This window comes from Ambystoma mexicanum, chromosome 10, assembly GCF_040938575.1.
Source record: "Ambystoma mexicanum isolate Mex_15411 chromosome 10, UKY_AmexF1_1, whole genome shotgun sequence".
In the NCBI taxonomy this organism is placed as follows: domain Eukaryota; kingdom Metazoa; phylum Chordata; class Amphibia; order Caudata; family Ambystomatidae; genus Ambystoma; species Ambystoma mexicanum.
In genome coordinates, this window is record NC_090932.1 from 307,928,733 (window position 1) to 307,955,740 (window position 27,008).

Below are 27,008 nucleotides of genomic sequence, written 5' to 3' on the forward strand. Positions count from 1 at the left end.
ACAAAATGGAGGCTGATTTCGAGTGCGATAAGGGGCGAAAAGTCGGGTAAGGTCCATAGGAAAGTTTCCTACGATCTACCGATTTATGCTTACAAACACATGGCCGACCCGTAGGGACAATAAAAAAAAAGTCCCGGAACTCTCCTTTAATACTACTTATGCTTAACAACAATGAAATACATTGTAGCCTGGCTATCAAATACTAATTCTTACTATGTAATTTAAATGCTGTCATTTTCTCAATGATTTGCATTGTCGGTGTGTGCTGCTTCCTGACTTAAACTAATAAATGCGCCCAATCCAACTCCCGCTCACAAACAAATTGCCCATCCTGAGATCAATTATAGGCATTCATTATCCCCAAAGGAACTATATTACTGTAAACCATTATGAATTGGCTCACTACTATGCAATTATGGAGTCTATTCATTACTACGGAGCCAGGTCAAAATTGTGAGCAATATTGTGGCGCTAACACCCGATCCAGTGGGCCGGATCGGGTGTCATCGGCCCTTCCCTTTTCCAGCTGCCATGTTCATAGAAGAGGGGCTCTGCTCGAGCCTTTCACTTGGGCCCCGGGCTAATACACCCGATCTGGCCCGCCGGTTCGGGTGTTAAGGGCACATTATGTTATCAACGAAGCAGATTCTGCCCATCTATTGTCTTTCTATGTATGCTTATTACACACCCATTGTCATACATGCTGACATCAACATGCAAATATTGCACATCTGGTGATGCAGCTGTGAAGGTAAACTGTGTTCAATAATCGACTTGGTTGAAGTATTCAAAGAATTGTTCTAACGGTTACGGGGAACCACTACAGATTTCACAGATATAATCCGTGTACCAACCGCAGGTTTTTACAGATTGATTCCATTAACCAGGACTCAAAACATAGTCCTTTTCAATTGCATATTGAGGATTAGGATTTAAGAGTACGGCGGATCGTCCGCTTCTTATTATAATGATATTTTAGCAGACGCAAGCTTTGCGTTCCCTTCTCCAGCTCACTAAGGGGGCACCTGAGTAACGCTGGCCCGTTTGGGACCGCTATGCTGCCTCAAGGAGAGCACCATCTTACGTATTCGGGACAGTGAGTTATCATAGGGTTTTGTAGTTGCAGTCACAACAGATTTTGATTGTTCACAATATGTACTATGGAAGTTATTGGAGTCATTTGTTTTGATACTATTAAATTGTGTACACATGATTTTATGGAATATTTAGAGTAAATCTTTGATAATTTGTAAAGAGACATTGGTGGCAGAGGGCATGCATATCAAAATGTCTTCTCTACAGAGGGACGGGAAATGATGGCTTGAAACTGGCATAGCCGAGTGTTGAGGGCCATCTCTGTATAATCCTGGAAAGGCATGTATAAGAATTTGCTAGCGTAACATTTTAGTCACAAAGTGTTGTATCGAACTGAATGGTCTGCTTTGATGTGGTCTAAATGAAAAAATCAAATCGGGATCATGCCAAAATACTGAATTTCGAGAGCCCATTTCACCATATGTGTTGGGGGAGGAGGGTTAAGTTAATAAAACAATTGGAGGGGTATGAGGGGAAGCTGCAGAGGGGGTCTCCTCCGGCATATATATCTGCCGAACTTGGGTATAAAAATAAATAATTCAGTGTAATATATTATTTTCGAAATGTTTGCATAGATCCAATGAAATCAGGGTGGGCTGTATGGAGAGAGAGGATTTGCTTAAGGGCTTTGTACTTTACGTGTTTCAGCAGATGGGGCGGTACAGAGTTCATAAGAAGATACAGATGTGACACTTTGTAAAGAACATCTGCTTGCAAATAACTGTTTTGATATGTGCTGCAGAATTCATTTAAAGTGTGTGATTTTCCTTGTGCCATTTGAGGATTCTGATGTTGTTTTCTCTTCCTTCCTCCTCTCGCCCTTTCTCCTTACTCTTTCCTGTTTTGCAATTCGTCCCTGCTCTGTTGAACTCCTTCCCCCCCACTCCCACTATCTCCTTTCCCCATCCGTCTTCCGCTTACCATGGCTCCTTCAATCCTGTTCCCCACCTCCTCCTATCTCGCTTTCTTGATCCCCTGCCAGTCGGTACCGATCATCTCTCATTCCCGTTGGCTGCTGAAGCAGGGAGAACTGCAGCAAATGCTGGGCCCAAAGACCTCACGCACCCTCCGCACCAAGAAGCTCTTCCAGGCCGTCTACCTCTTCCTCTTCAATGACCTGCTGCTGATGTGCAAACAGGTGACCAGGTGAGTGAGCAGCACACTTTATCTTACCCGCCCCCCGGTTTCTCTTACATTCTGACTCCATCAACCTCTCTCTCTCTCCCATCCCCTGTCATGACTTTCATCTCCTACAGCTCTTTGATGCATCCTGGAGGTCACATGCAGCATGAAGCAAGAAACCTACATTCACTTGTTCAAAGTGTATGTAGGTATCTTGCTTCATGCTTAATGCCCGTCCACCCTCCATAAATGCATCAAGTTAAAAATCTCAGCATCCTATTCTTATATTAATGGATTGCTTTCTCCTTTATCTATAGGACTTTCTTTATGTTCAAAATGTTTTAGATTATGATAATCCATAAAACAAACCTCCCTATTTAAAAGGTCTTGAGCCACTCTCTCCACGGTGGTCCCTTCATCCTTTGAGCCACTCTCTGCAAGGTGGTGCCTTCATCCTTTGAGACATATCAACGTCCGTCGGTCCATGTAGACAGCAGTGTTTTCCGGCTTCTTTGAGCACTCACCCAAGAAGCCTTTCTGATGACCAACCTGAGCGAGCCGCACCTAGGGAGAGCCCAAAGCTTGCCACAAACACATTTCTCCCTCACTATGTCCACAAAGGTTAGTCTGAGATCAGGTGGCGGGCTTGCGGGAAAGAAGACATGGAGGTTTGCGCTCATCCAGTTCTAGTCTTTCATGCATCCCTCTCAGATACAGGTGTTTGCCATCCCCTATGGGCGCTGGCATCCCCTTATGCTGTCCATACTCTGACCTAGCCGGGACTGATCCTTCTTGGGCCACTTCTTGGACCTTTGGCCGAACAGGAAGTAGTGTCCGGAGCTTGGTCCTACATAAAGATCTTAAACTCTGTCCATGACTTGAGATCAGGTTGAAGTGCCGAAGCCAGTTTATGGCAGGTACACAGATGGTGCATGTTCTTAAATCAATATTTTACTTAAGCCAAATACCCAGAACAAGGCTTTAAAATGCTCAAAAGTACCAGAACATACCACACAGTGAAAAGCTCTAAACACACACAAATATGAATACATTCATTGCATTAGGAAGTACACAAACTTGTTGAATTAGGGTATTTGGTCATTCCAATTTGGCCAAACCCATGATTTCTGTTCCTATAGGAGACCTATGTACCTCATTAAGGCCAGTGCCTCATGACATTGCAGCCCTTGGAGGCTCTGATTGAAATGAGCTCTCTTTGCTTTATGATAGCTATGCGGCATGTGCTTAGCAGAGGCGCGCTTCTGCGAACTCTGCCAGGTCTATGGAACCTGGCAGGTGATTTCTGAATGAGATGCAGACGGATCCAAATGCACATGCTTTGATCCGAAGCCAGGGGTGTTGCTAGATCGGGAAAAGATCTGGGGCTATGCTAATGTCGGGACTGTCGGGACTCTGGGCTAGCTAGCCTTGTGGATGCAGCCCCTGAGCTTCTATCCCGGCCTGCAGCCAAAAGACCCAGCATTATTGTAGCCCTCTTAGCCCCTCCACCCAGCAACGCCTCTGCTCGAAGCCCTGTCCCGCTCTAGTGAGGTTGCTTTTCAGGGACCTGTTTTCCTCTAACAAAGAGAAGCAGAAATAGGTATTGGTGGTCTCAGATCAATGCTTAGGAGCACTTCTCTGTTTTGCTCTATCAAGAAGACAACGTTTTCAGCCTCACCCAAGGGCTGGTAGTGCTCTTGGTTTCCATCTTAAGAACCGCTAGTGCTGTGATAGCACAGTGAGCACCGCCCTAAGGATTGATAGTGAAGACCGTCTGAAAGTGAAGGCAGACGCATGGGTATTTAAACAGCTTGTGATTTTTGTACTGTAAGATAGGCTCACACTGAGCTGTGGTCTATAGCAGAAACAGGCAGTTGCCTGGACACAGGACACCTCGCCTTCTCTTCTGTAATACCAGCACTGTATGTCAGGCACGTGCATCTCTCCCTGGAACTCTGTGCACGTTTCGGCACGTCTGCCCCTGAGCAGAGATGGAGGCCGATGGCAAAGACCCCTTGAGTGGCACTCTAGATCTTGCCCCTGCAGACGCTCTGCCAGTTTGTTTGCGCCTGAGCATTCTGAGGCCTCTACGCCAGCGGATGATGCTCGGACCATGGGACTAGTGTAGGACCCCACCCTCTGAAGGCTGTAATTTCTGTCTTACAGTTGGTGGTATAACCTATTTATGTGAGCAACCCCATAGTGAAGATATGTTCCAGCACTCTTCTGATCTGAGACATACTCTTATTCCAGGATATACAAGCAACTAGATACTCACATACCCATAGGGAACTGTTTAGAAAGAAAGGAGCCTAGACCACACATTCCAGTCCCCTTTGTTGTTGATGCCACTGAGGGCAACAATCAATTGCACCTCCTTTAAAAACCCAGGACTTGCTCCACATAATGCCATGGCATGTGACCCAATACCACTTGCCAACTGCCCATACTCTCTGGAGAGGAAAACTCCGGGAGGGCCTTGGAAAGGGGGATGTTGTATGATGGCAGAAGGTGGGAAGTCCTACTGTATGACTCAGTCAACCAGGCTTATCACCTGACGCCTATCCCACCCTAACTGGCTGACCTTAAAACCGCTGAGATGGTTGTCCTAAAACATCACTTCTCTGTTAGCAACTCAACCTGCTGCCCAAAACATAACCCTCCCTTGACACTGGTGTAAATATCGTCTTAAAACTCATGGATAGCTGGTTGTACTTGGACACCATCGCTCTCTGACTGTATGTGGGTGAGAGTACCACCCTTCACTCCTTCTCGATCCCTAGCACTGAATGGCTTCTAACGTTGATTCTTACACTTTTTCTGTTCAGTGACAGGTACCAAGTATTCGACTGTGCCGCGCGGGGACTCCTGCGTGTGGAGGAGTTAGAGGACCAGGGTCAGGCTTTGGCAAATGTCTTCATCCTAAAACTGCTGGAGAACACAGATGAACGGGAAGCAAGCTACATGCTGAAGGCCTCGTCGCAGTGAGTATCCTGGGATCTGGGCATGTCACTCTATCTCATCTAGGACGGGGCAGCAGATGCATGAATCTGTGCAGGGGGGAGATGTTTTGGTGGGAGAAATTGGATTCAGGAGTCATGCCTGTGAAAACATGTGGGGAAAGAGGAAACTTTGGAGAATGGATGGCATACATGGATACGGAGGCAGAGAATAGAAGGAGGAAAGCGATGGGGAGATGAAAGGGGGGGTAAATGGAGACACATGTGTTGGCTGTAGGAGGGGTGTTGTGAAGCAGTCCTTTCATGGACGTGTACGACAAGCGGATCACGCACTAGTACTGTTTTGGGTCATTCTGTCCCATTTTTACCCTACAGGAGTGAAATGAAGCGTTGGATGACCTCCTTGGCCCCAAATAGGAGAGCGAAGTTTGTTTCTTTAACGTCCAGACTTCTAGGTAAGAACACTGGCAACCATATTGTCTAACAGCATTACTCACTTATTGTTCTTTCATCTCCTGGTATACGATTGTACCCCAATAATTCTCTCCTTATCATGTCACCATACACGTTTGACAAATAGATGTTTACCAAATGAATGCCATGGACCATGGCGTCTACACGCCTGCATAAAGCAATAACACGCTACTAAGTGTCCACGAATGAAGTAGACATCTGGTCACATTGCAGACTCAAATCAGTTTCCAGTCTAACAACATACATTACACCAACAAGGTGCATGCATGTCCCACTAAATAAAAGAAGCAAACACCACAATGAGGTAGTGACCAGGAAATATGATGAAGAATTATAATCTTATCACCTAAAATATTTAAAGTAACAAGTATCCTAGCAAAAGGGATTATGATGCCAAATAGACAATGATTCTAAAAATAGGTTGGCCCTGAAGAAGCCTGCACCGTGCACAAAAACATTGGAGCCGTAATAGTGTGAAACATGTGTAAGCCATTCTCTTGTTGATTATTTTTGGTCATTCTCTTGTTCCTAATGGCCTTATTTTGACCATTTTCTTTCTTCACATTTTTTTTTCAGTGTTGTAACGATGGGATATTGTTTATCCCCTGGAAGGATGTAGGTTTATGAAAGGTTATATTGCACAATTTAACGAGTGCGCCAGTGTCATTTAATCAACTGCTTTCTTTAGGTTTCAGTAATAAAGCACATAAAGAGTCCCCATGTGCTTGAGTTTCTTCATATTGATTTGTAACCTCTCCGGCGGGTGTTTTTGGGGTGATTTGAATGTAGATAATAATTTTCAAGTAATATTTGAATGATAATGCACTGACTACTACTATCATTGAACTTATATGTAGTCTGGCAGAGTACCCCCCACATACAAAGCACAATGGCCCAGTTTCTGAAGGGGCTTTAATCATTATATCCCAGATAATTACCTTAGGAGTTCTATACTGTCTTGCCACTTGCAAACAGGAGTTCGACTGTATTCCTCCTATAGACCATATGAGCACCACACTTCTCTTCTCTGTTGGTGGTGTGTGCAGTAAGACCAATTCCTGCGAGGTAATGTTTACATTAGAACAGGTAGAGTTTACACTCTCCTGTAGCTGGTGGATGTCTTAGGGAGCCATATCATGCACAGGCAGAGTCGTTGCTAGGGTGGGGTGATGGGGCTATAGCCCCTGGTCTTTTGATTTAAGCCCCGTATAGAAGCTCAGGAGCTACAACCAAAAGGCTAGCTATCCCCGCGTCCCAACAGCCCTGACATTAGCATATCCCCAGATCACTTCCAGACCTAGCAACACCCCTCTGTACATAAGACTCTATGAGTGAGATGAATGCATTTGTGAGGGAGGAAAGCTCAGGGCCAACGCGCTCGTCTTGGAAGCAAGACGACGCGTAGCAACACAGGTTCAATCCCTGTGCCCACGCTTAGAAACCTTTGGGTATTAAGTGTGGTATAAATGACCTATTACAATTTATCGTTGTCTTCAATTGATTGGGCAGCTTAAAGAAAAGTCTTCCGATTGCTTACCAATGCCCAAGGGGGATTTTAAAGAAGTATATGGGTGCCACTCATTAATACAGAAGTGTACATATTGACAGTTGATTTAGAGATATTTGTAGATATTTGTAACGCACCCTTAACGAAATGAATCGTATCCAGGCACAGGTTAAACTGAGCATCAAGCCAGCCGTCAAAAAGCAGATTTCCAAAAGTCAAACCTAAAACTAACTAGATCCATTTTAGAAGATTGGAGTGTTGTGCTGGTAACCCATGCTCCGTCAACAATTACATTCTCCTTATTACAGAAGAATTGTGATCACAAATGTTTATTAAGTTATGCTTGCTAGTTTAATTGACACGTGTTTTGACACTCGTTCGTCCTCAAGACAATTGGTCGTCCTCAAGGCAATTGGTCTTGGTTGCGGTACCCATGTATCGCAGTTATTGGTTCATATGGGTCCATAAACCGCAGAAATCCTCGTTTTCTAATCTGATCAAACTGGTCCTTCTAGTATCTATCAGTCATGGATAAGTAATCCTTCAGGCCCTGGCCTTCCATTGGGGTTAATCACTAATGTTATCACTATTTTTCTGTAATAAAGAGAATGTAATTGTTAGCGGAGCATGGCTTACCAGCACAACACTTCAATCTTCTATTCACAATGGAGGGGTTATGGTAATACCTCTCAGCGTTTGGTACGCTGCTAGCCTATGTAACCAATTGAGGGGCTCCAGCGCACCTAAAAGACGGTTGTACCCTACACAACTCAAACCATTTAGATCAGTTTTAGGGTGTCTTGTCTATCCCCATTACTTGAATAGGTGGGTTTTCAGAGCACCCCGGAACTGATATAGCGATTCAAGGGCTCTGATCTTCCGAGATAGCCTATTCCATATTTTTGGGCCATACACTCCGAAACTGCGATCACCTCTAAACACATGACTTAACGATGGAATTTCCAGTAGCAATTTGTCACTAGATCACAACCGCTGAGTTGAGTGGTACCACCTCTGAACAAGATACACTCTGAACAAGATACTCTATTCTTGCTCGGGCACTACAGCCCTTGTTGATACTTATAACAATACCATCCTCAAAGCACTGGATGTCATCGCCCCTATTAAAATCAGGAAAGCCAAACCACTTGCCCACCTCAACTCCTGGTTCACACCACATCTGAGGATCCTATGCAAAGAAAAAAAACTCTGAAGCCTGCTGGAAAAGTCACCCATCTGATACTAACAAGGACAACCTTCTCTTAGTGTCACTTAACTACAAATAAGCCATCTGTTCTGCTAAGGAGACATACAACAAACGCATCCTTCAAGCTAAATCCAACACAAAAGAGCTTTTTAAGATTCTCAATGAACTGGAAACCCCTGTTACTCCCCCAGACAACTGTAGCAAAGACAGCACATGATGCTCAAACATCCAAAAAGCACTCCTTGACAAAATTACAACACTCCAGGCCAAAATAAATGCAAAAAAAGACAATCTCAAATCCAACTCGCATCTCAACTCTCTCCTTAACAAAACCAATCAGACCGTTCACACAGGTGAACCATTCAGTTTTTCGCCCTTAACCATCATCGAAGTAGAGAACATCATCAACAACCCCAAACCTTCTAAATGCCAGGGTGACTCATGTCCCGTCCCCATCATAAAGGAGGCCTCCCATGAATTAGCTCCTTTTATCACATCACTAATAAACAGCTCATTTAGAGCGGGCATTGAGCTTGATAACCTGAAAGACGCCTGGGTCATCCCACTGTTGAAAAAAACCCACTCTTGACCCTAGCATACCAACTAACTACAGGCCCATCACAACAGTGCCGTTCCTGCTAAAAATTCTGGACCGCGCAGCTTACCTACAGATTCAGGCATACCTGGAACGCAACAATCTCCTCGGCCTTAGACAATCGGGTTTTCGCCCCAAGCACGGGACGGAAACAGCCTTGCTTGACTTAGACACAAATAGACGACCTGAAAGATAAGGGCAAGATCACACTCCTCCTGCTTCTAGATCTCTCAGCCACCATTGACTTGGTAAATCACAAATTTTTATGTCGACATCTCGAAATGGCAGCCCACTTCTCAGACAACGCCTCCACTTGGATCAGATCATTCCTCGCCAATCACTCTGAGGGTCTTTTCCCCCCTCCGCCTCAGCTGCTTCCTCACCAGTATTGTGCCTAGTCCCACAAGGGTCATGTGTCTCCCCCACGCTTTACAACGTGTTTACTAAACCTCTTTTCGATATCCTTGATTATCTTTGGGTCATCTACACTAATTATGCAGATGACACCCAGATACTCATCCCTATATCAGGTGACCATGCAGCTGATACCAAAGTGCTCAATGACGTGTACCTGGTCATTCAGGTCTGGATGGCCCAACATGAACTCTGTCTTAATGATGACAAGACCGAGCTCCTCATCCTAGGCTCTACCCACCGACTTGGCAAACTCGACCACTCATTCAAATCCTTCGCAATTGATGGCAACATCATCAAAGTCTCGAATGATACCAAAACATTAGGCGTCTGCCTTGACTCTGCCTTATGTCTCTTGAGACAAACTAATGCTGTGGTCTCAGCTTCTGCATATACTTACAAACTGATTACTGCCTGTCGACCTTTCATCAACACAGCCAACTGCATTATTCTCGCGAGAGCACTAATCCTTTCTAAGATAGACTACTGTAATGCCCTGTATCTTGGAACTAGTCACCGGAATGTCAGCAAGCTCCAGGTCATCCAAAATAACGCCATCAGGGCTGCGATGAAATTCCCTAGGAACCAACATATATCGGACATCCGACAAAACCTGCTCTGGCTTTCTGTTTCTCAAAGAGTTACCCTCAAATCCCTGGTCCTCACTCACAAATGCTTAACTAACAACGCACCTCTTTACATTAGCACTCGTATCTCTAGGCAAACCTCCAGCCGGCCACAAAGACAAGCCCAAACCCACTGCTTAGTTATACCTGGATTTAAACTTCAGAAGTCAGGAGGGGCCAGTTTCCCGATTCTTGCCGCAAAACTCTGGAACTCCATGCTCCTTTCACTTGGACAAGAGCCTTCCTTCTCACTCTTCAAGAGCAAAGCTATAGCATGGCTAATTGACCAAGACGCACACAATTTACCATTGTATTGCCAATCAAGTATTGTCTGACACTTGCACTGTATTTGCCTCAGCCTTGTAATTACCTATTTGTACCTTGGCATGCCTGTATGTTAATACTCTGTGTATATGTTTTACTTTCTGTAACCTCAAGAAATGTGCCCAGATGCCCATGAGCCTGGTGCGCTGTATAAATAAAGAAATGCAATACAATACCTAATTTTCTCAGCTCGGTACAGAGGAGCCAAGTTCTTTATGCACTTATAAACTAGGCACAGAATTAAAAAATCTGTTAATTCCTTAACAGTAAGCCAGTGTAGAGATCGACATAGACTTAAGATTGGGGAGGATTTTCGTGCTCTAAAAATCAGCCTCACTGCAGCATTTTGGCCTTTTTGCAGGCGCTTAATTTGAGTGAGTGAAATACCTGCCAGTAGCCTGTTACAATAATCTAAACATGAATTCACCATGGCCCCCACCACCACTGAGTGATCCTCAACTGGAATAAACAGAAGAGCCTGTGACAGGAGGCGCAAAGTACTGAAAACGGACTGTACCTTAGCCCCCACTGAGCTGCGCACCCTAGGTTTTCCTGCCAGACGCAGCTCAAGTTTTTGGTTTTAGGGGCAAACCATAGGTCTGAGCTGAGGAAGTGTGGCGGATCTGGGCGCCTGCTATGGCTAAGGTGGTGTTAAGGGCCGAACAATGCTACTTCTGATTTGCTGGCATTCAACAGAACCGTTAGAGGACATCCATGCCCTAACCTACACCAGGCATTGTTTGACCATCTGAAAAGTTTCTTCCACATTCCCTATTTTGATGAACACCTAGGTGTCGTCCGCATAGGAGTGGAAATTAATCTTGTGCGTTCTGAGCAGGTACATCAGGGGGTGCAAGTATAGATAAAACAAAAAGGGGGCGAGTGATGAGCCCTGAGGGACTCCACACTCCTGTGGGAGGGGGCTTGAAGTGAATCCACCTATATTCACCTGTTGCTGCCTCTCTGAAAGAAAGGAAGCAAACCACTTGATGGCTTGGGCCGAAATGTGATCATCCTCTGTATTGAAGGCTGCATAGAGATCCAACATGACCAGCAGAGACAGCTCTCCCTGATCTGCCACCTCAAAGAGATTGTCACATGCTGCCATCAATGCAGTCTTCGTCCCAAACCCTGGACGGAACCCAGATTGCAGGGGGTTCAATATGGATTCACCCTCAACACAATCCTCTCCAATATTTTGCCCGGCCAAGGAAGACCGACCACCGGTCAGTAATTCGTCAAGTTTCCAGGGTCCAGGTTGGGCTTCTTTTAAAAGAGGTGAGACCATGGCCTTTTTTTAGCACTGGGCGTATGAACCCAGCTGACAAGGATTTGGTAACAAACTGTTACACACAAAGGGAGAGATCTCTCGAACTAACCTTTTTGCCACACTTGCCGGAATGGGGAACATTCATTAGTAGGTTTCAGATTTTCCAGAAGGGCCTGTACTGTCTCTTCTGTAACTGGTGAGGAGGAAAAAGGCTCTCCTTTGTGTGTAACTAAAACTGCCGTCATTCTGGGGTGGTCATTGAAGCCAGCTTCTCCTTCAGAGCACAGTGTGCTGCCAGAGGCAATATTTTCTTGAATCAACTCAATCTTTCTATATTATCCAGATTTACATTTTACCTGTTGCATGTCGGCCTGCAGTAAGAACTTGACAAGGAGGTGTACGATACATGGTGTCATCAAGTGGTATTAAAGAAGCCTTCTCTTGGTCAGATATTAAAATAACAGATGCAAGTTGATGTGGTTAGCAGTGAGGCCTAGAAATGCATCATATCCACTGCAGTCTAGTAATGATTCTTCTCAACTCCAAATCCTGGAGATAATCATGTCTCTATTTCTTGCAGACTGTCCCCAGGTGCAGTGCATTCACCCTTATGTAGCCCAGCAGCCTGATGAGCTGACCTTGGACCTTGCAGAAATCCTGAACATCCTGGACAAGGCAGAAGATGGTAAGGAGTGGGTGATACTGACACATATGTATGAAAGTGTTACCCGTTGTGGGATGAGAGCCCTGTGGAACTAGCGACACGCAAATGTACTTCAATTAATAAGATGCCTTCTATAGAACTACAGTGTCTGTGTATCCATGGTCTACGCACACTATATGTCTCTTTGTTGTGCATATGCTACTGCCCAAACATGTGACAGACTTGACAAAATAATAATATAAGGCACTGATTATAGGTCAGAGATTTTAATTTATAGTTTGTGTTCAAGTTTAAGTCGTTTACGACTTGACTGTTCAGGCCGAAGTGTCCCTATTGTTCTTCGCCACCTTGTCTTTGATAGTCTTACATATCCAATATACTTTAGGATTCCTGACTACTTCCAGCAGGAACGTTTTCCTTCAGTTTCACCGTCCCAATATCATGCAGTGTTTGTTTTTAACTCTCACTTCTTGAGGAGCTCTGGGAACTCCAAGTTCTAGCATGCACCATTTCTCTGTAACTTCCCTTTACTAATGGGCTGGTTCGTCTGTGTTTGGCCACTTATGCTTTACCTCCATCGCAGCCTCTTTGCCCATGCTTCTCTATCCTACTTCTGCTTGCAAACTCTTTCTCCCTTTGCAGTTCTGGATGCCTGCACCTTCTTGCCTCCCAGTCTGCTGTCCTGTGTGCCTCCTCTGGTCAGGACCCACTCCAGTGGCTCGAGTCCACCCTTGTGGACAGTGTGTCCCTTCTGCTGCACATCCATGATTCCACTTCACATTGCTACATGCTGCCATAATCTGTCAGGGTTTCCCCTCTCATTTATGCTGCTGCTGAGTAGCTCCATATCTTAAGATCTGCCCGGACTCACCAGCTCGACCCATCTTCTTGGATTCTCCATGGTCCTTCTGTTAACTTTTTCATGACTCTGTTCATCCAACTCCTGCACCACTTGTTGGCAAGACTGCTGATCATAGAAACTTCTTCTTGGTCCCATGGGACTTTTTCTTCTGGCTGTGGGTTAGGCCACCTGACGCTACAGTCAGGAAAAAAAGACTCTATGTAGAATTTCACCGAGCTGTGTGGAGGTTACTTCATCACAAACAGTAAAGCAGGCCTCAGACCAACTGACCTTGCAGAGTTGTGACAAGACCAATGTTCATGAAAGTAAAACTGCACTCCCACCAGCTAGACTATTTGCCAGGAACATGAACATGCCAGTGGGCATAGAAAACATTTCTACGTTTCCACCGCAAGGTGCTATTGGGGATAGTCAAGGAGGGGTCAAAGAGTAAAATTCAGGCAAGACCACAAACCAATACAAGTTGTTTTTATTTCAGGAAGTTTCCACATGTATAACAAAAGCCATCATTTACTAGGATATGTTTTGTTTCTCTGTATCGGAAAATGTTATACTATAAAAACATACATACGATAGAGATGTAAGCTATATTTTTAGAAGGCTCTTGCTGTTGGGATAACATGCAGAAAGCATTGTTTCTATGCATGGGTCTGCCACCTGTGACACTCCAGATGTTATGTGGTCTGATGGTGGTCTGAGCACCAGAAAACAAAAGAACTGACCCTACAAAGTGCACAAGACATGTAGTTGTGTCGAAATATTTAAGAAAAAAGTACATTTTATGAGACATTAACAACACTTTAATCAGAATAACAATTAAGGCATTATCCATCAATTATTAACAGGACATTCCTCAAAGGACCACTGTTGCAACTAGAAATAGAAAGAGGAAATCTGAGCAAGAAACATCAGAAGAGCATCAAGGCAAGAGGACATACAAAATTCCAACATTTGTTAGTACAACTAATGTAAACAACAAACGCCTCTGTGCAAATTTCTGTGACATAGATAAACCATGGCACAAGCAGACAAAATACAGACTGTCAAAATGTGTGAATATTACACATAAAAAAAAAATCATGTGACAAGAACAATACAATTTGTTTTGTTTGCAGCCTTATTTTCTGAAGAGTATGTGCCTCTGTGTCTACTTAAGTACTTATGTTTCAGCTCTCACATGGCCATTAATTCAAGGCCAAGCCTTCATCAGGATGCTATTAAGTTCATGGGCTCCTGAGTGGTTCCTTTAACAAACAAAAAGATAATTTCTTTCAAAGATTATTCAATTCCTTTTTGTCTTTTAGATAAATTTCAGTTTGAGTGAAAAGGCATATGTTGTACATCGGTGTATTGCTCTCCCAGAGTGCACAGAAAATCATAAATCACCAATGCAATTACAGAGCCAATACTTTGAATGCAGAAGGACGTAATAACTTGCAACCACACACTCTTAGAGAATAATGAGCACTTATACGGCTATTTATTCAAAGCTTAGAAGCAACCAGTGATAGAAATAAATCACAGAAGAAACATAGACATAAATCACAGAAGCAGCAAAGGATTCAAAAGGTTATACATCACCGTGAGCGTAACTGGATTCCTCATCTCACCAGAAGCGACTGGAAGACCCCAATGACACCCAGGCCGAGAGCACAACAACCCACAGGAATGCCGGACGAAAGCTTCCCCCTCCGGCTCAAGTCTTACCTGACCACTCCAGGGTTCCGCATATATGCACACTCCGAAAAGGGGTGGCGATTTCTCGAACCTTCTGGCAACTCACTTGCGCATTGATGAGCAGCCGTTGGTTGCCAGCTGGGTCAACCGACAGTACCCTCAAGGAGCAGAGTGCCTCCCTCCTCTAAAAACAAGCACCACGAAAAACAGTCCCATAGCTCATAACAAGACATAACAAAGTTAGCTTTCCCAGCATAAATGTCCTTGACTGCATACCAAGTTTAGAAAGCATGTTTTCTTCAGCACCGTGAATCTAACTCTCAGGAAAATGCGTGCAGCTTTTCACTGCGGCATGAAGTAAATATCCATCATGGCTCTGAGCGCTCCCAGAATGCACTGCGCACCAGACATTAATATGGAAAAATACATAATATGCATATGCTGCCAAGTGATTGATGGTGTGGTGACAACAAGGCATCTAAAGGTACTCGCGTGTTTGTCAATTCTTTGGTGTAACAAGGCAAGGAGATTTCTAAAAATACACTGGTTATAGGAACAGAATGTCTGTTTAATGCTCTGTGCATTTTGTCAGCTTAACAATTTTGATAAGGGGGTGCAGCGCAGGGTGAGCGTGCCGTGTTTGTTATGCAGCTGGATTGTACCGTAAATCATTACTATGGAAATGGCCAAAGGTAATACCGTCTTTTATATTTCTTGCCTGATGTGCTAGACTTCTTGAAGTAAAATGGTGAGCTTGCCATCTTGAGGTGGCTCGTCCTGAATAAGTTTATGGGACAACTTAAAGGAAAACTAATCTATGGATATATGATTTAACGGTAGGGCTGCAGCATTCTTGCATGTCGTATTTATACAGAGCCATACACATGGGCTATCTTTTTTTTGTTTCGTATTTTTATGCATATGTGTGACGCTAAAATGCTAGACTGCTTGAATAGCGTGCCGCAGCATGCTGAGTTTGCCATCTTGGGGCGACTTGCCATAAATACATGAATGGAAAGGCTCAAAGGAACTCAGCAACACTTAATTTGTGAATACATGTATACACACAGGTCATTTTTTGTAGGCTAGGCATAAGGGACTTGACTAGATCAAGCTTATTCTAGGTGGAGGAATCAATTATTCCATGTGTTGTGTGATCATTCAATCCCTACATGTTTATGATTTAAGATTAGGGCAGGCCATTGTATTTGGTCGTTCTGGCCTGGAGTAGGTGTATGTACTCTCAAGAACCGATGTTGTTCTAGTTTTAGAGTCTGTTCATCATGGAGAAGTTATTTGGATCTGGAAGCAGTGAGTCGATGATCAGCCAGCGAAGTTAATCAGCACTGTGTTATGTTCTACGTAATGTCTCAGCAATGGAGCGTGTATGTTGATGGTCCTAGTTTTGGAGTAATGTTCTGTTATTCTAGTGGTGGCTGTATTTGTAGTTGTCCCAATGTAGCACAAGTCACAGGGGCATGAGATGGCATGAATCCCATTTTGTATCTGAAATGTGGTGAATTAATTGAATTACGATGGAAAATTGCCAATTTGAAAGGTCATAGTCTTTTTAGTAAATGTACAGGCTGAACAGTGACTGAACAGTGACTGCACGGATGATGTCCACAAGCGGTTCTCTAATTTGTTTAGAAGCTGGTGTAACAGTGTGAAGCATGAACAAGCCTGTATTTAAGGTTCCAACCCCTTTTATGTACAAAGAAGAGTTTCATACCTGTGCTACCAGCAATATATAAAGCATTATAAAGTCTGCTAATATGTTGTTTGAGTGCAGGGGTACGTCTTGAGTAACTGGTCACACATGCAAGGATGTTTTCCCTAGGCTGGTCCTTTCTTGGAAACAAGTTTTGTCTGTCAATGTACATCACTCTTTTGGCTGTCCGTCTCAGGGGGCAATGTGGATATCCTTGTTCTAGCAGTTTCTCTTTGAAAATATTTTGCATTGTCCAAGTAGTCATTTCTAGATGAACAGTTCTGTCTGATCCTCAAAAGTTGACTGCAAGCTAAGTTGTCACGTAGGAATTTGGGGTGTTGACTAGAATAGTGCAGGAAGGTATTTCTGCCTGTTGGTTTCTTATATAGAGGGGTTTATAGCAGTCGTTCTTTGTGACATATATATATACATACATCAAGGGATGCTATTTTTTTGAGTGATGGGTTAAAATGAATTCAGAAAGGCTCTCTTTCCAAATTAACAAAATGTCATCAATTAACTTTTTACCACTAAAGGCTATTACTGGAAAACTGGTGTGCTGGATGAATATGGTGTTCTTCAAAACAGGACATGCATAGGTTAGCAATGATTGGTGTGAATGCTGCTCCCATAGCTATCGGCCTATCTTGCTTCTACCGTTTACGATAAAGGTTTTGGAAACCTTGGTCTCCCGTCTTCTGTCCAACTTTCTAGAGTCCTCTCGGTACTTTGATGTGTTTCATCCCGGCTTTCGGCCGGGGAGAGGCACTGAATTTGTTTTGATTCAGTGCTTGACGACCTGGGATGCCTGGTTGACCAGGGTGAAGTCGGAGCCGTCCTGTTATTAGATCTGTCGGCGGCCTTCAACACGGTCAATCATTCCACCCTGGTCTACTGGCTGTTGGCTACCCAACTTTCTGGCCAAGTTCTTGAGTGGTTCTCAGCCTTTTTGGTAGACCGCTCTGTCAGTCTCTATCCCTCCTTTCCACTCGGCTGCTATCTCACTTGTATGTAGGGTTCCTCAAGGATCGGCGTTATCTCCCATCTTTTTTTTTTTTTAACTTTGTTTATTTTAAATCAAGGCAGAATGATAACTACAGACATTATATGCACAGATTATCTCAGCAAGTTGACCCCCAGTCTTTAGACCCCCCCTGTGTCCTCTTTCTCTATCCTCCTCCCTGGGTTATCAGTCCCACAGTCTTTGCCAGCGGGCTCCTCCCGCCTGGGCGGTCCGGCTGGAGCCTCAGCGGTCATGAGTCTTCCTCCGGGCTCTCCTGGTTCGTCACTATCCAGAGAGCTCTGGCGGGCTTATAGGTCAGGGTGGGGAAGCGCTGGTCGAATTCCAGGACTGGGGCCCAGATGTTCCGAAAGCGATGTAGCATCCCCGCTCGTGCTGCCGTTACCTTCTCCGCTATCAGAATGTCCCATACTTTGGTCCACCATTGGGCAATGTGGGGGCCTTCCGGAGCTTTCCAGGTTCGGGCCACCACCGTTTTTCCTGCCAGTAGGCACTGAGTCAATAATTTCGCTCTGGGTCCGGAGCGCGGGTAGATCCCGGGAATTGGAGCTCCTAACAGGATCGGTTCTGGTTTCAAAGGAATCATTGTTCCGGTAATCAGCGAAATAGACTCTAGACAAGCTTTCCAGAATGGTCGGATCTTCGGGCAGTCCCACCACATATGGAAGAAAGAGCCAGGGAGGCCGCATCCTCTCCAGCAAGCGTGGTCTATCTGGGGGTTCATATGGTGGAGTCTGAGGGGCGAATAGTACCACCGCAGCATGATTTTTTATGCGCATTCTCTGTTGGTGATGCAGGTGGATGCGGTATGTGTCCGGGTCCATATGTCTACCCAGGTTTGATCCTCTATCGGGTGTCCCAGGTCCGCTTCCCATTGGGCCATACATCGGGTTCTTGTGGTTAAGAAGTCGCTTAAGAAGCGTCTGTAGAGGGTGGATACGCTGCCGCGGGTCGGAAGGTCTCCTAGGGTAAGTTCCAGGGCAGTGGGAGGACGGGTCGCTGCTTGCAAGGTTTGGGGGTGTGAGCACCAGTGGCGTAGTTGGATGTAAGTAAATCTGTCACATTCCCGAAGTTGGAACTTCTCCTTACATTGGGCGAAAGTGAGTGGTTTCTCCCCTGCATACAGCTGGTCTATAGTTTCTAGCCCGCCTTTGGTCCAATTTTGGAAATTGCGGGGGTGCATGCCCGGTGCGAACATTGGGTTGAGAAAGACCGGGGAGTGTGGGCTCAGTCCTCTTGGCACTCCCTTTCGTTTCAGCGCCCAGTCCCAAGTGCTAAGGGTGTGTTTGGTCGAAAGCAGGAGCTCTCCCCCATGGGACCTGAGGGGGGGCGGGATGTGTGGCAGAAATCGCAGAGGCGGGGGGGTCCGCGACTGTTCCAGCTCCACCCATCTCGGGCGGTCTGTCGTATTTTGCCAGGCCTGGACCCGGGCCAGTTGGGCTGCCGCTCTGTAGGCCTGAAGGTCTGGAACCCCTAGACCCCCCAGTTTGGGACTCCCCAACATAGTTCTGAGAGGGATTCTCGCTTTCTTACCTCTCCAGATAAAGTTCAGCATTTTCCTCTGGATCCCTCGGAGAATCGGCGTGGGGATTGCCACTGGCAGTGAGGCGCATATGTATAAAAATCTCGGGAGAAGGTTCATCTTGCATGCCGTGATGCGTCCAAGCAGCGAAATCTCCTGGGTCCCCCATCGCTTCAAGTCGCCCTCCAGTTCCTTGAAAAGTCGGGGAAAATTGGACTTGTACGTCTCTTTTGGATCCGCCGGAATGTAAACCCCCAAATAGGGGATGGCATTTCTTTCCCATACTATCGGGCACATCCTAGTCAGCGGTTCTCGCTCTGCTGGGGTGAGGCCAATGCCCAAGGCGGAAGATTTATCAAAGTTTATGGTGAAGCCCGAGACTTCGCCATAGCTGGTGATTTCGCGAATCGCATGTTCAAGCGATGAGGGGGCCTCCGAGATTGTAAGTAAGATGTCATCCGCATATAGGGCAAGTTTATGATGTGAAGGGCCGCTTGTTATGCCCTTGATTTGGTCATTCCGCCTAATTTTTTGTGCGAAGGGCTCCATGGTGAGTGCAAAAAGTAAGGGCGACAACGGGCAACCCTGCCGAGTCCCGCGTGACAAGGGGATTGGGGCCGAGAAGTGGCCGTTGATCCTCAGGCTTGTTGTAGGTCGATCATAGTTGGCCAGCACCATCATCCGGAACGCCGGTCCGAAGCCGAAGGCCCCTAAAGTGTGTTCCATAAACGTCCAATCCACCCTATCAAACGCCTTAGCTGCATCGAGGGCCACCAGGATTAGTTTTTGGGCGTTCCGGGAAGCGAGGTCCACCAGATTCAGGGTTCTCCGGATATTATCGCCTGCGGTCCGATGCCGGATAAACCCAGCCTGGTCTGGATGAATGATGTTCGGCAGGATGCGATTCAAGCGGGTCGCCAAAATTTTCGAGTAAATGTTCGCATCTATGTTCAAGAGTGCGATGGGTCTATACGAGGTTATGCTTCTTGGGTCCTTTCCAGGTTTGGGCAAAAGGATGGTGGTCGATTCCTGCATCGATGGGGTCACCGCCCCCGTTTCCCTGAAGGAGTTGAATAGGGTGGTGAGATGGGGGGTCAGTTGCGACCTGAATAGCTTGTAGAACCTGGTTGAGAAGCCATCCGGGCCAGGGGCCCGTGTTTTGAGAGATTTGATGGCATCCTCAATTTCCTCCCCCGTGATGGGCTCCTCCAATTCATCTCTCATTGCGTCGGAGAGCTGGGGCACCTCTGCCTGCCGAAGGTATTCCTTCTGTTGTGCTGGGTCTCGTGGGGTTGCCTTCATGATTTGGGCCAAGTGCTCAATCGCGAGGCGTTGCTTCTCGGGTTCTGAGTATAGTATGGCCCCGTTGGTATCTCGCAGGCCCATGATCGCGATGCTGCGTCTCTGCTTGGCTAGCTTGGCCACCAGGAACCTATTTGCTTTGTTGCCCTTCGCATAATACGACTGTTTGACCTTTGCCATTAGTTGGGCGGTTTGTTCCGCGTAGTGGGCTTCCAGTCTTTTCCGTGCCGTGCGAATGGCCCGTTGTGTTCTGGGGGACCAGCCTTTCTCCTTGTGGAGTGCCTCGGCCTCTCTCAATTCAAGCTCCAGGGCCGTCCGGGTTCGTCGTCTATCTCGATGGTAGGCCGCACCCTGGGATATCAGGGAGCCCCTGATTACTGCCTTCATGGCGTCCCAGTTGTTTGCTAATGAGGTGTCTGAGGGCGGGTTTTCCACAAAGAAGTTCTTTATTTCCATTGCGATCTTGTCTCTGGTGGCCATGTCGTTGAGGATTGGGTCGTATAGCATCCATTTGCGCGGGGTGGTGGGGTCAGGGTTCTGAACCCGAAGTTCCAGGAGCACTGGGGCGTGGTCGGAGATCGCTCTTGTGCCGATAGTGACCTTCTTAACTGAGGGGAACGTGTGAGGTGAAATCAGGAATAGGTCAATCCTTGAGAAGGTGCGGTGGACGTACGAGTAAAAGGAGAAGTCCTTTTCATCAGGGTGAAACACCCGCCATGAGTCTATTATCTCCAGGGTCCTAAAGAGACGAAGGAGGCTAAGTGCTTGGGCGAAGTCGCCTGGGGTCGGGGGGTGTGATCGGTCTTTAGTGGGGTCAGGAACACCGTTGAAGTCCCCACCGACGATCGTTTGGCCCTCCACGAAGTTGGCGAGCGATGTGCCCAAGGCGTCATAAAAATGTGATTGTCCAGAGTTGGGGGCGTATACTGAAACGAGAGTGTACAAGTCTCCCATCAGGAGACATTTGATCGCTATAAATCGGCCTTCTGGGCATGTCTTTGTTTCCAGAATCTGTGGGTTCAAGTCTTTCCTGAAGAGAATCGCCGTGCCTCCTTTTTTGCTTGTGCCGGAGGCAAAGAATTGAAGCGGAAATAGCCGAGACCGAAGGCGGGGTACATCAGCGGGCAACAGATGGGTCTCTTGAAGCATAGCGATCGCAGCTTCCTCATCGCGGAGTTTTAACAGAATTGCCTTTCGCTTGTTGGGAGAGTTCAAGCCATTAACATTCAGGGAGAGGATCCGAAGCGACTGAAGGTCCTCTGAAGGCTCACTCTCCGTTCCCTGCGTTAGGGGGTGGAGGTTCAACTGCCATGACTGATGGAAGCACTCACAAAATCATTCTGCACTTGAGGTTTTAACGCGAAATCCCAACGGGGGATCGCAACTTTAACAGGGAGGTCGACCGACTTTGTCAGTACGGTCATACCTAAGGCCAACAGGGCCAATTGTCCCATACTGTGGGTTCCCAAGGAACAGAAGATGGAAAGTATCCTTGGGGTGGGTATGAGCCATGGGAATGCCCCGCCGCCGTCGTGTACTTAAAAGAGGTTGGCAAATAGATAGCGGGTTCTAATTCAAGCGAGCATATCTGTGTCCCGGCTAGCTCGATGACGGAGCCTGGGACCTTGGAGGCATCAATTCTTGTTATTTCGTCGTGTCGACGACCAAGGCGTGCGTTTAGCTTTTGGGGAGGGAGGCGGACCAGGGTTCTCAGTCCCCTCCAAGAGTGCCGTGGAAGGGTCCCGGGGAGCGGTCGGATGCAAGATTTTCTCCGCATCTTCCAGGTGGCTGATTCGGCGTAGGGTGCCCTTATATGTGAATTGAAGAGCTGTCGGGAACAGCCATCTGTACCGGATCTGTTGCTCCTGGAGGAATAATGTTAGAGGCCGAAGTGCTCTTCTTTTCTGGAGCGTAAGTGGCGAAAGGTCCTGGTAAATTTGAAGAGGGGTGCCCTGGAAAGTGATCTCTTCATCTTGGCGGCTGATCGCTGATATCGCTTCTTTCGCTGTAAAGAAGTGGACCCTGGTGATCACGTCTGGAATGGGGTCCGAATCTGTCCCGCGGCGCTGGCGAAGCCTGTGGGTGCGGTCCAATATGAGCTGAGATTTGTCCAGATCTGGAAGTAGAGCCTCAAAGAAATTTGCCACGTAGTCCGCTAGCTTGTTATCGGGGACGGAGGATGGGATGCCCCGGATGCGGAGATTATTGCGCCGGGACCTATTTTCGAGATCTTCCTGTTTGAATTCCATAATCTCGCATTTGTGCTGTAGGGAATCGATCGATTTTTGCATTTCCCCCATAGCGGTGGTTTGCTCCTGGGCATGATCTTCGATCTCTCCAAACCTCTGCTCGAGTTCCGCGACTCTCTGATCTGTTTGGTCAACTTTGGTGGCGAGTTCCGAGAGGCAAGCGCGGAACTCGGACTTGATGTCCGCCATGAAGGCTATCAGGTCTCCTTTAGTGGCAAGCTCGCCCCTGTCCTCTTGCTGCTTCTGTGGGGTCAGTTTGGGAGGTTCCTGTTTCTTGGGTTTCTCTGTAGCCGTAAACATGGCGGAGATATCCGTGCCTTTGCTCACCTTCGTTTGTCTCGACATGTTGCTCACAACTGGAGAACTCCGTCACCCTGGCCTCCGCTCCCGCTCAGGTATAGGTGGGTGGGCAGGGGCGCCCCAGGAAGGGTGAAACGGGGAGAAGGACTTCGGCAGGACTTCGGCCGAGCTGATCCAAGATGGCCGCAGTGGTCCAGTCGTTCTGCAAAGCGGGGGGAGGAGTGGAGGCCTGCTCTCGGTAGCAACCCAGGAGGAATCCAGGCCGCCCAGCCGAAATCAGGGGTTTCTATATTAGGTACCGCTCCCCCTCTCCGGTTCTTCTGCCTCCCAAGGTGCCGCTATCGACAGGTGCGAAGCGTGCTGCTGAGCCCCAGAATGGCGGCCATCTTAGTTTCGTCCGTCGGGTATGGGAGAGGAGTTCAGCTTCAAATTTCTAGTAGAACGCCGCCACGGTCGAAGACGATATTTAGCCAGGTTATGCCATGTCGGTTCCGGTCGCTGTAGATGGCATTAGCGACTCGAAACCCCGCCTAGAACCACCAGAATTCGACGGCGGCGGCGGACATCCCACGGGCGGCCTCAGAGGAGCGACCACATCGATGGCGCTCCAAGCCACGCCATCTCCCATCTTTTTTAATATTTATATTAGACTTCTTCTGGTCCTTCTCCAGTCTCATGGGTTCCACTACTATTCCTACACGGATGACATCCAGATTCTGCTCTGTCTGGACCTGACTCAGTGAGACAGCTGCCCGACTGAGAACATTAACAAGGGGGGTCCTGGGAGTCCCTCTGCCAGACATTAGTCCTGGTTATGAGAGCCATACCCAAATTCATTAGCTTACTATCTTTCACAGAGGAGAAATATCCAAAACATATCAGTCTTTGTCCTGCCCTGGGGCAGTCCAGCACCGAAATGCTAGGCAATTTGCCTCTGAACAAGAGTACCAACTGAGAAAATGTCTTGAGGAGTTAGGGGGGTGGATGACATCTAACTGGCTAAAGCTCAATGCTAGCATAACTGAGGTTTTGGTTGTAGACACTACCTCTCCCCACTTTTATTGTGCCCGCCGACTTCTCGCCCTCTTCTCTTGACCACCTCCCTACGTCTGTTCCGTCGGTCAAAAATCTAGGAGTTAAAACAACTGCCTCCCTGGCCATGGATGAGCAGGTGGCAGTGGTCTGTTGGACTGGCCATTTTAAACTCCGGGCCCTATGGAAGGTTCTTCCTTTTATCCCTACTGTCTGCCAAGCCCTTTTGGTAGCCGCCCTAGTACGGAGTGTATTAGACTACTGCAATTTGCTGTACTTAGGGCAGCCTCTTTACCTGATTAGGCAGCTACAACTTCTTCAAAATGCTGCGGCTAGATCAATTTTTCACCCCCAGTTTGGAAAACACATGTCATCTTTGTTGAGACAACTGCACTGGCTCCCTGTTGCGGCTCGGATTATATTCAAGTCCATGTGTATTGTGCATCGGGCCTTTTACGGTATTGGAGCAGAGTACCTGCTTATTGTCTCCACTTCCAGTCAGCCCTCCTGGTAGCCGTCCCTCAGTTTAGACTTGCCCGCTCAGGGGGGCGTGCCTTTCCTGTTGTGGCCGCCAAAGCTTGGAACGATCTTCCCCTTGCTTTGCGGAGGACTGTCGATCCTCTCATCTTCTGGCGGAAATGGAAAACCATATTATTGTAAAAGCGTATCTCTATTGAAACCTCCTTTATGCCTTCAGCGCCATGATGCCTCTGGGCGTACGTGCGCTCCACAAGTTCCGATAACATAACATAGCTGTACCTTTGATTTGTTGGTAATGAGTATTGCAAAAGGAGATAAAGTACGAAACATCTGCAGAGCCAAAGATTGCAGACCCCTCTCCTATAGACTACTTTCATTTTTGAAACACTGAATCACAGATGTGGTCCGGTATAGTTAGTGGTCAACCCTAGTGTGTGATTTAAAAGTCATGCCAAGACATGATGTCCAAGACATGCAGCGATCCAACCCAAAAAACCTTGCTACGAGCTTCAAAATCCATGCATCCACAATGTGTGTGTTCAACCTGCCCTCAGGAATCCAAACAGCTGAATGGTAATCTGGCTGTACCCATGCATAGCCGGAAACAGAAACAGTGATGTGTGAGTGTTCGTAGCACAGTCGCAGACAAACGGTGCATCCGTTCTCATTGATGAGATGAGTCACCAGACTACCCTTAGCAGGCAGGGTGCCTCAGATTTAAACACTTTTTTGAGTGGAAAGAGATACTAGCTTCATCAATGATTTTCTTTTACCTTGTCATCATCAAATAAAATGTGTCTATTATTGATCTAGAGCAGAGGAAAGAACAAAAGAAAATAATGACCTGATCCTAAATATTTATGTTAGGTATTCCCATTACAATCCCTCTATAACTTTGTTTCTTTGCTAATACAGTCTCCAGCCAGGGCTTAGTGTTTGAAGGACTTCAAAACGTGGCTTGAAACATATTGGGCGGGGCTGCAGAACCCTAATCTGAGACTGAGTCATGATCCTCTGGCTAGTGGGCACTGAAATACAAATGAGGAGCAGGAAGAATAGAACACAATTTAAGAATAAAAATACCCCTAACAGCTGTTGATGAAGAAAATCAATCGGCTTTAAAATTCTGTTCTTGTAACACAACTGGATGATTCCCTCATTGTCATTCTATACAAAGTCTATTATTTTCTTTTTAGATTTAGCTACGTTACCTTTAGCTCTCCCCAGAAAGCTTTCTTTAACAAGAAAAATACAAGAGGCTTCTGTGTACTGCAAAGGGTTGGGGGTCTCCAACATGTAGTCTGTATTACATGATGACAGACTCCACGATGATAAAACTATCGAAGATGAGGAACACATGGGAATCGCATCTGAACACAGAAACAAATATGAGAAGCAGGGACTGGGTGAGTGCCAATCACGTTTTTCCAGAAACTCTTAATCTGCACAGAGCGTATCAAACACCAATGGTGTAAGATCGGATAAGTCCCAGGACCCTCGCGGGCTGCCCTAGGTGCATACAGGATACAGCAAGATTATTTCACATGGTATAAAAGTACGATCCAAAGGACTTAGCGCAAAATCACAGAAGGATTTTTCCTGAATGGTCAGCTAAGTGGTGCTGCTCTACCCACAGGTGTGTTTCCAAGAGATAAAGATGAAAAGGAACAATCTAAGTTTATGAATCTTGAATTCTTTTTCATGGGTTCCATGTCATTTCATCAAAAGTAATTACTTCGTGGTAATTTACCACAAAGTAATACGTAATTTATTTTAGTTCGTATGTTTTTTTATTTTTGAATCTTGGGGGGTCCCCCCCCCCAAACCTCCCCTTCCCCTTCACTACTACTCATACCCAAAACCCTCCCCGTCCTCTTTTTACCACTTAAACCATAAATACCCATATTTTTTAAGTAATTACTTCATAGTAAATTACCACAAAGTAATTACTGTCGACAAGGCTCCAGGATTCCCTTTCATGGCCAGAGTCATGTTCGCGGGCTGAGTTTATGATGTGGATAAGTGCTGACCCGTTCACAGTAAGAAAATTACCACACTGGGGGATACTGCACTAGTACATGTAGATTGGGTATCTCTGATGGATGACATTTTACAGCCCCACAAGAGACCTTCATGGAGCACAGGAACCCGCTCCGTGCAGGAAAAGATGGGCATGGCATTGAATTGAAGGAATCAAGGAAGTGAGCAGATGGGGAAACTGGCTGACGCCAGAGATGCAAACAGAGTAAATAGTGTGTAGGGGGTAATTCGGTCAGTGCAGCAAAAGTACAAAATATAACATGGATTGGTAGTTAGACCATGATGCCATTTGAAGCAATCCTTTTCCGCACTGACCACCAAAGCAACACTGAATGAATAATTAAAATGATGGTAGTGCCATCTCATGGTGTGAATGGGCTCTGGAAATGCCTTCACAACCCTCCTGCATCGTACATGCCCAGCATCTGGTCCCCTTGTTCACGCATGACACCACCATCACTATGCCCACATGCACCACAACCTGCTATAAGAGGTGCTGGATAGTCATGGCACAATTGGCAAAGTTTCAACAATATTTTCATACCCAAAGTCGT

At 46.4% G+C, this 27,008-nt stretch overlaps 1 protein-coding gene across 2 annotated transcripts in view; it reads left to right on the top strand.

Annotated features, from left to right (window-relative positions):
• The window catches only part of NGEF (neuronal guanine nucleotide exchange factor), a 1,047,721-nt gene that overhangs the window by 999,136 nt on the left and 21,577 nt on the right, over positions 1-27,008 (top strand). For both annotated transcript variants that reach the window (XM_069617894.1, XM_069617895.1), the window contains 4 exons: positions 2,078-2,241; positions 5,046-5,201; positions 5,553-5,632; positions 12,175-12,279. In XM_069617894.1, the coding sequence (XP_069473995.1) occupies positions 2,078-2,241; positions 5,046-5,201; positions 5,553-5,632; positions 12,175-12,279 (505 nt within the window). The remainder of the gene's footprint in view (positions 1-2,077; positions 2,242-5,045; positions 5,202-5,552; positions 5,633-12,174; positions 12,280-27,008) is intronic.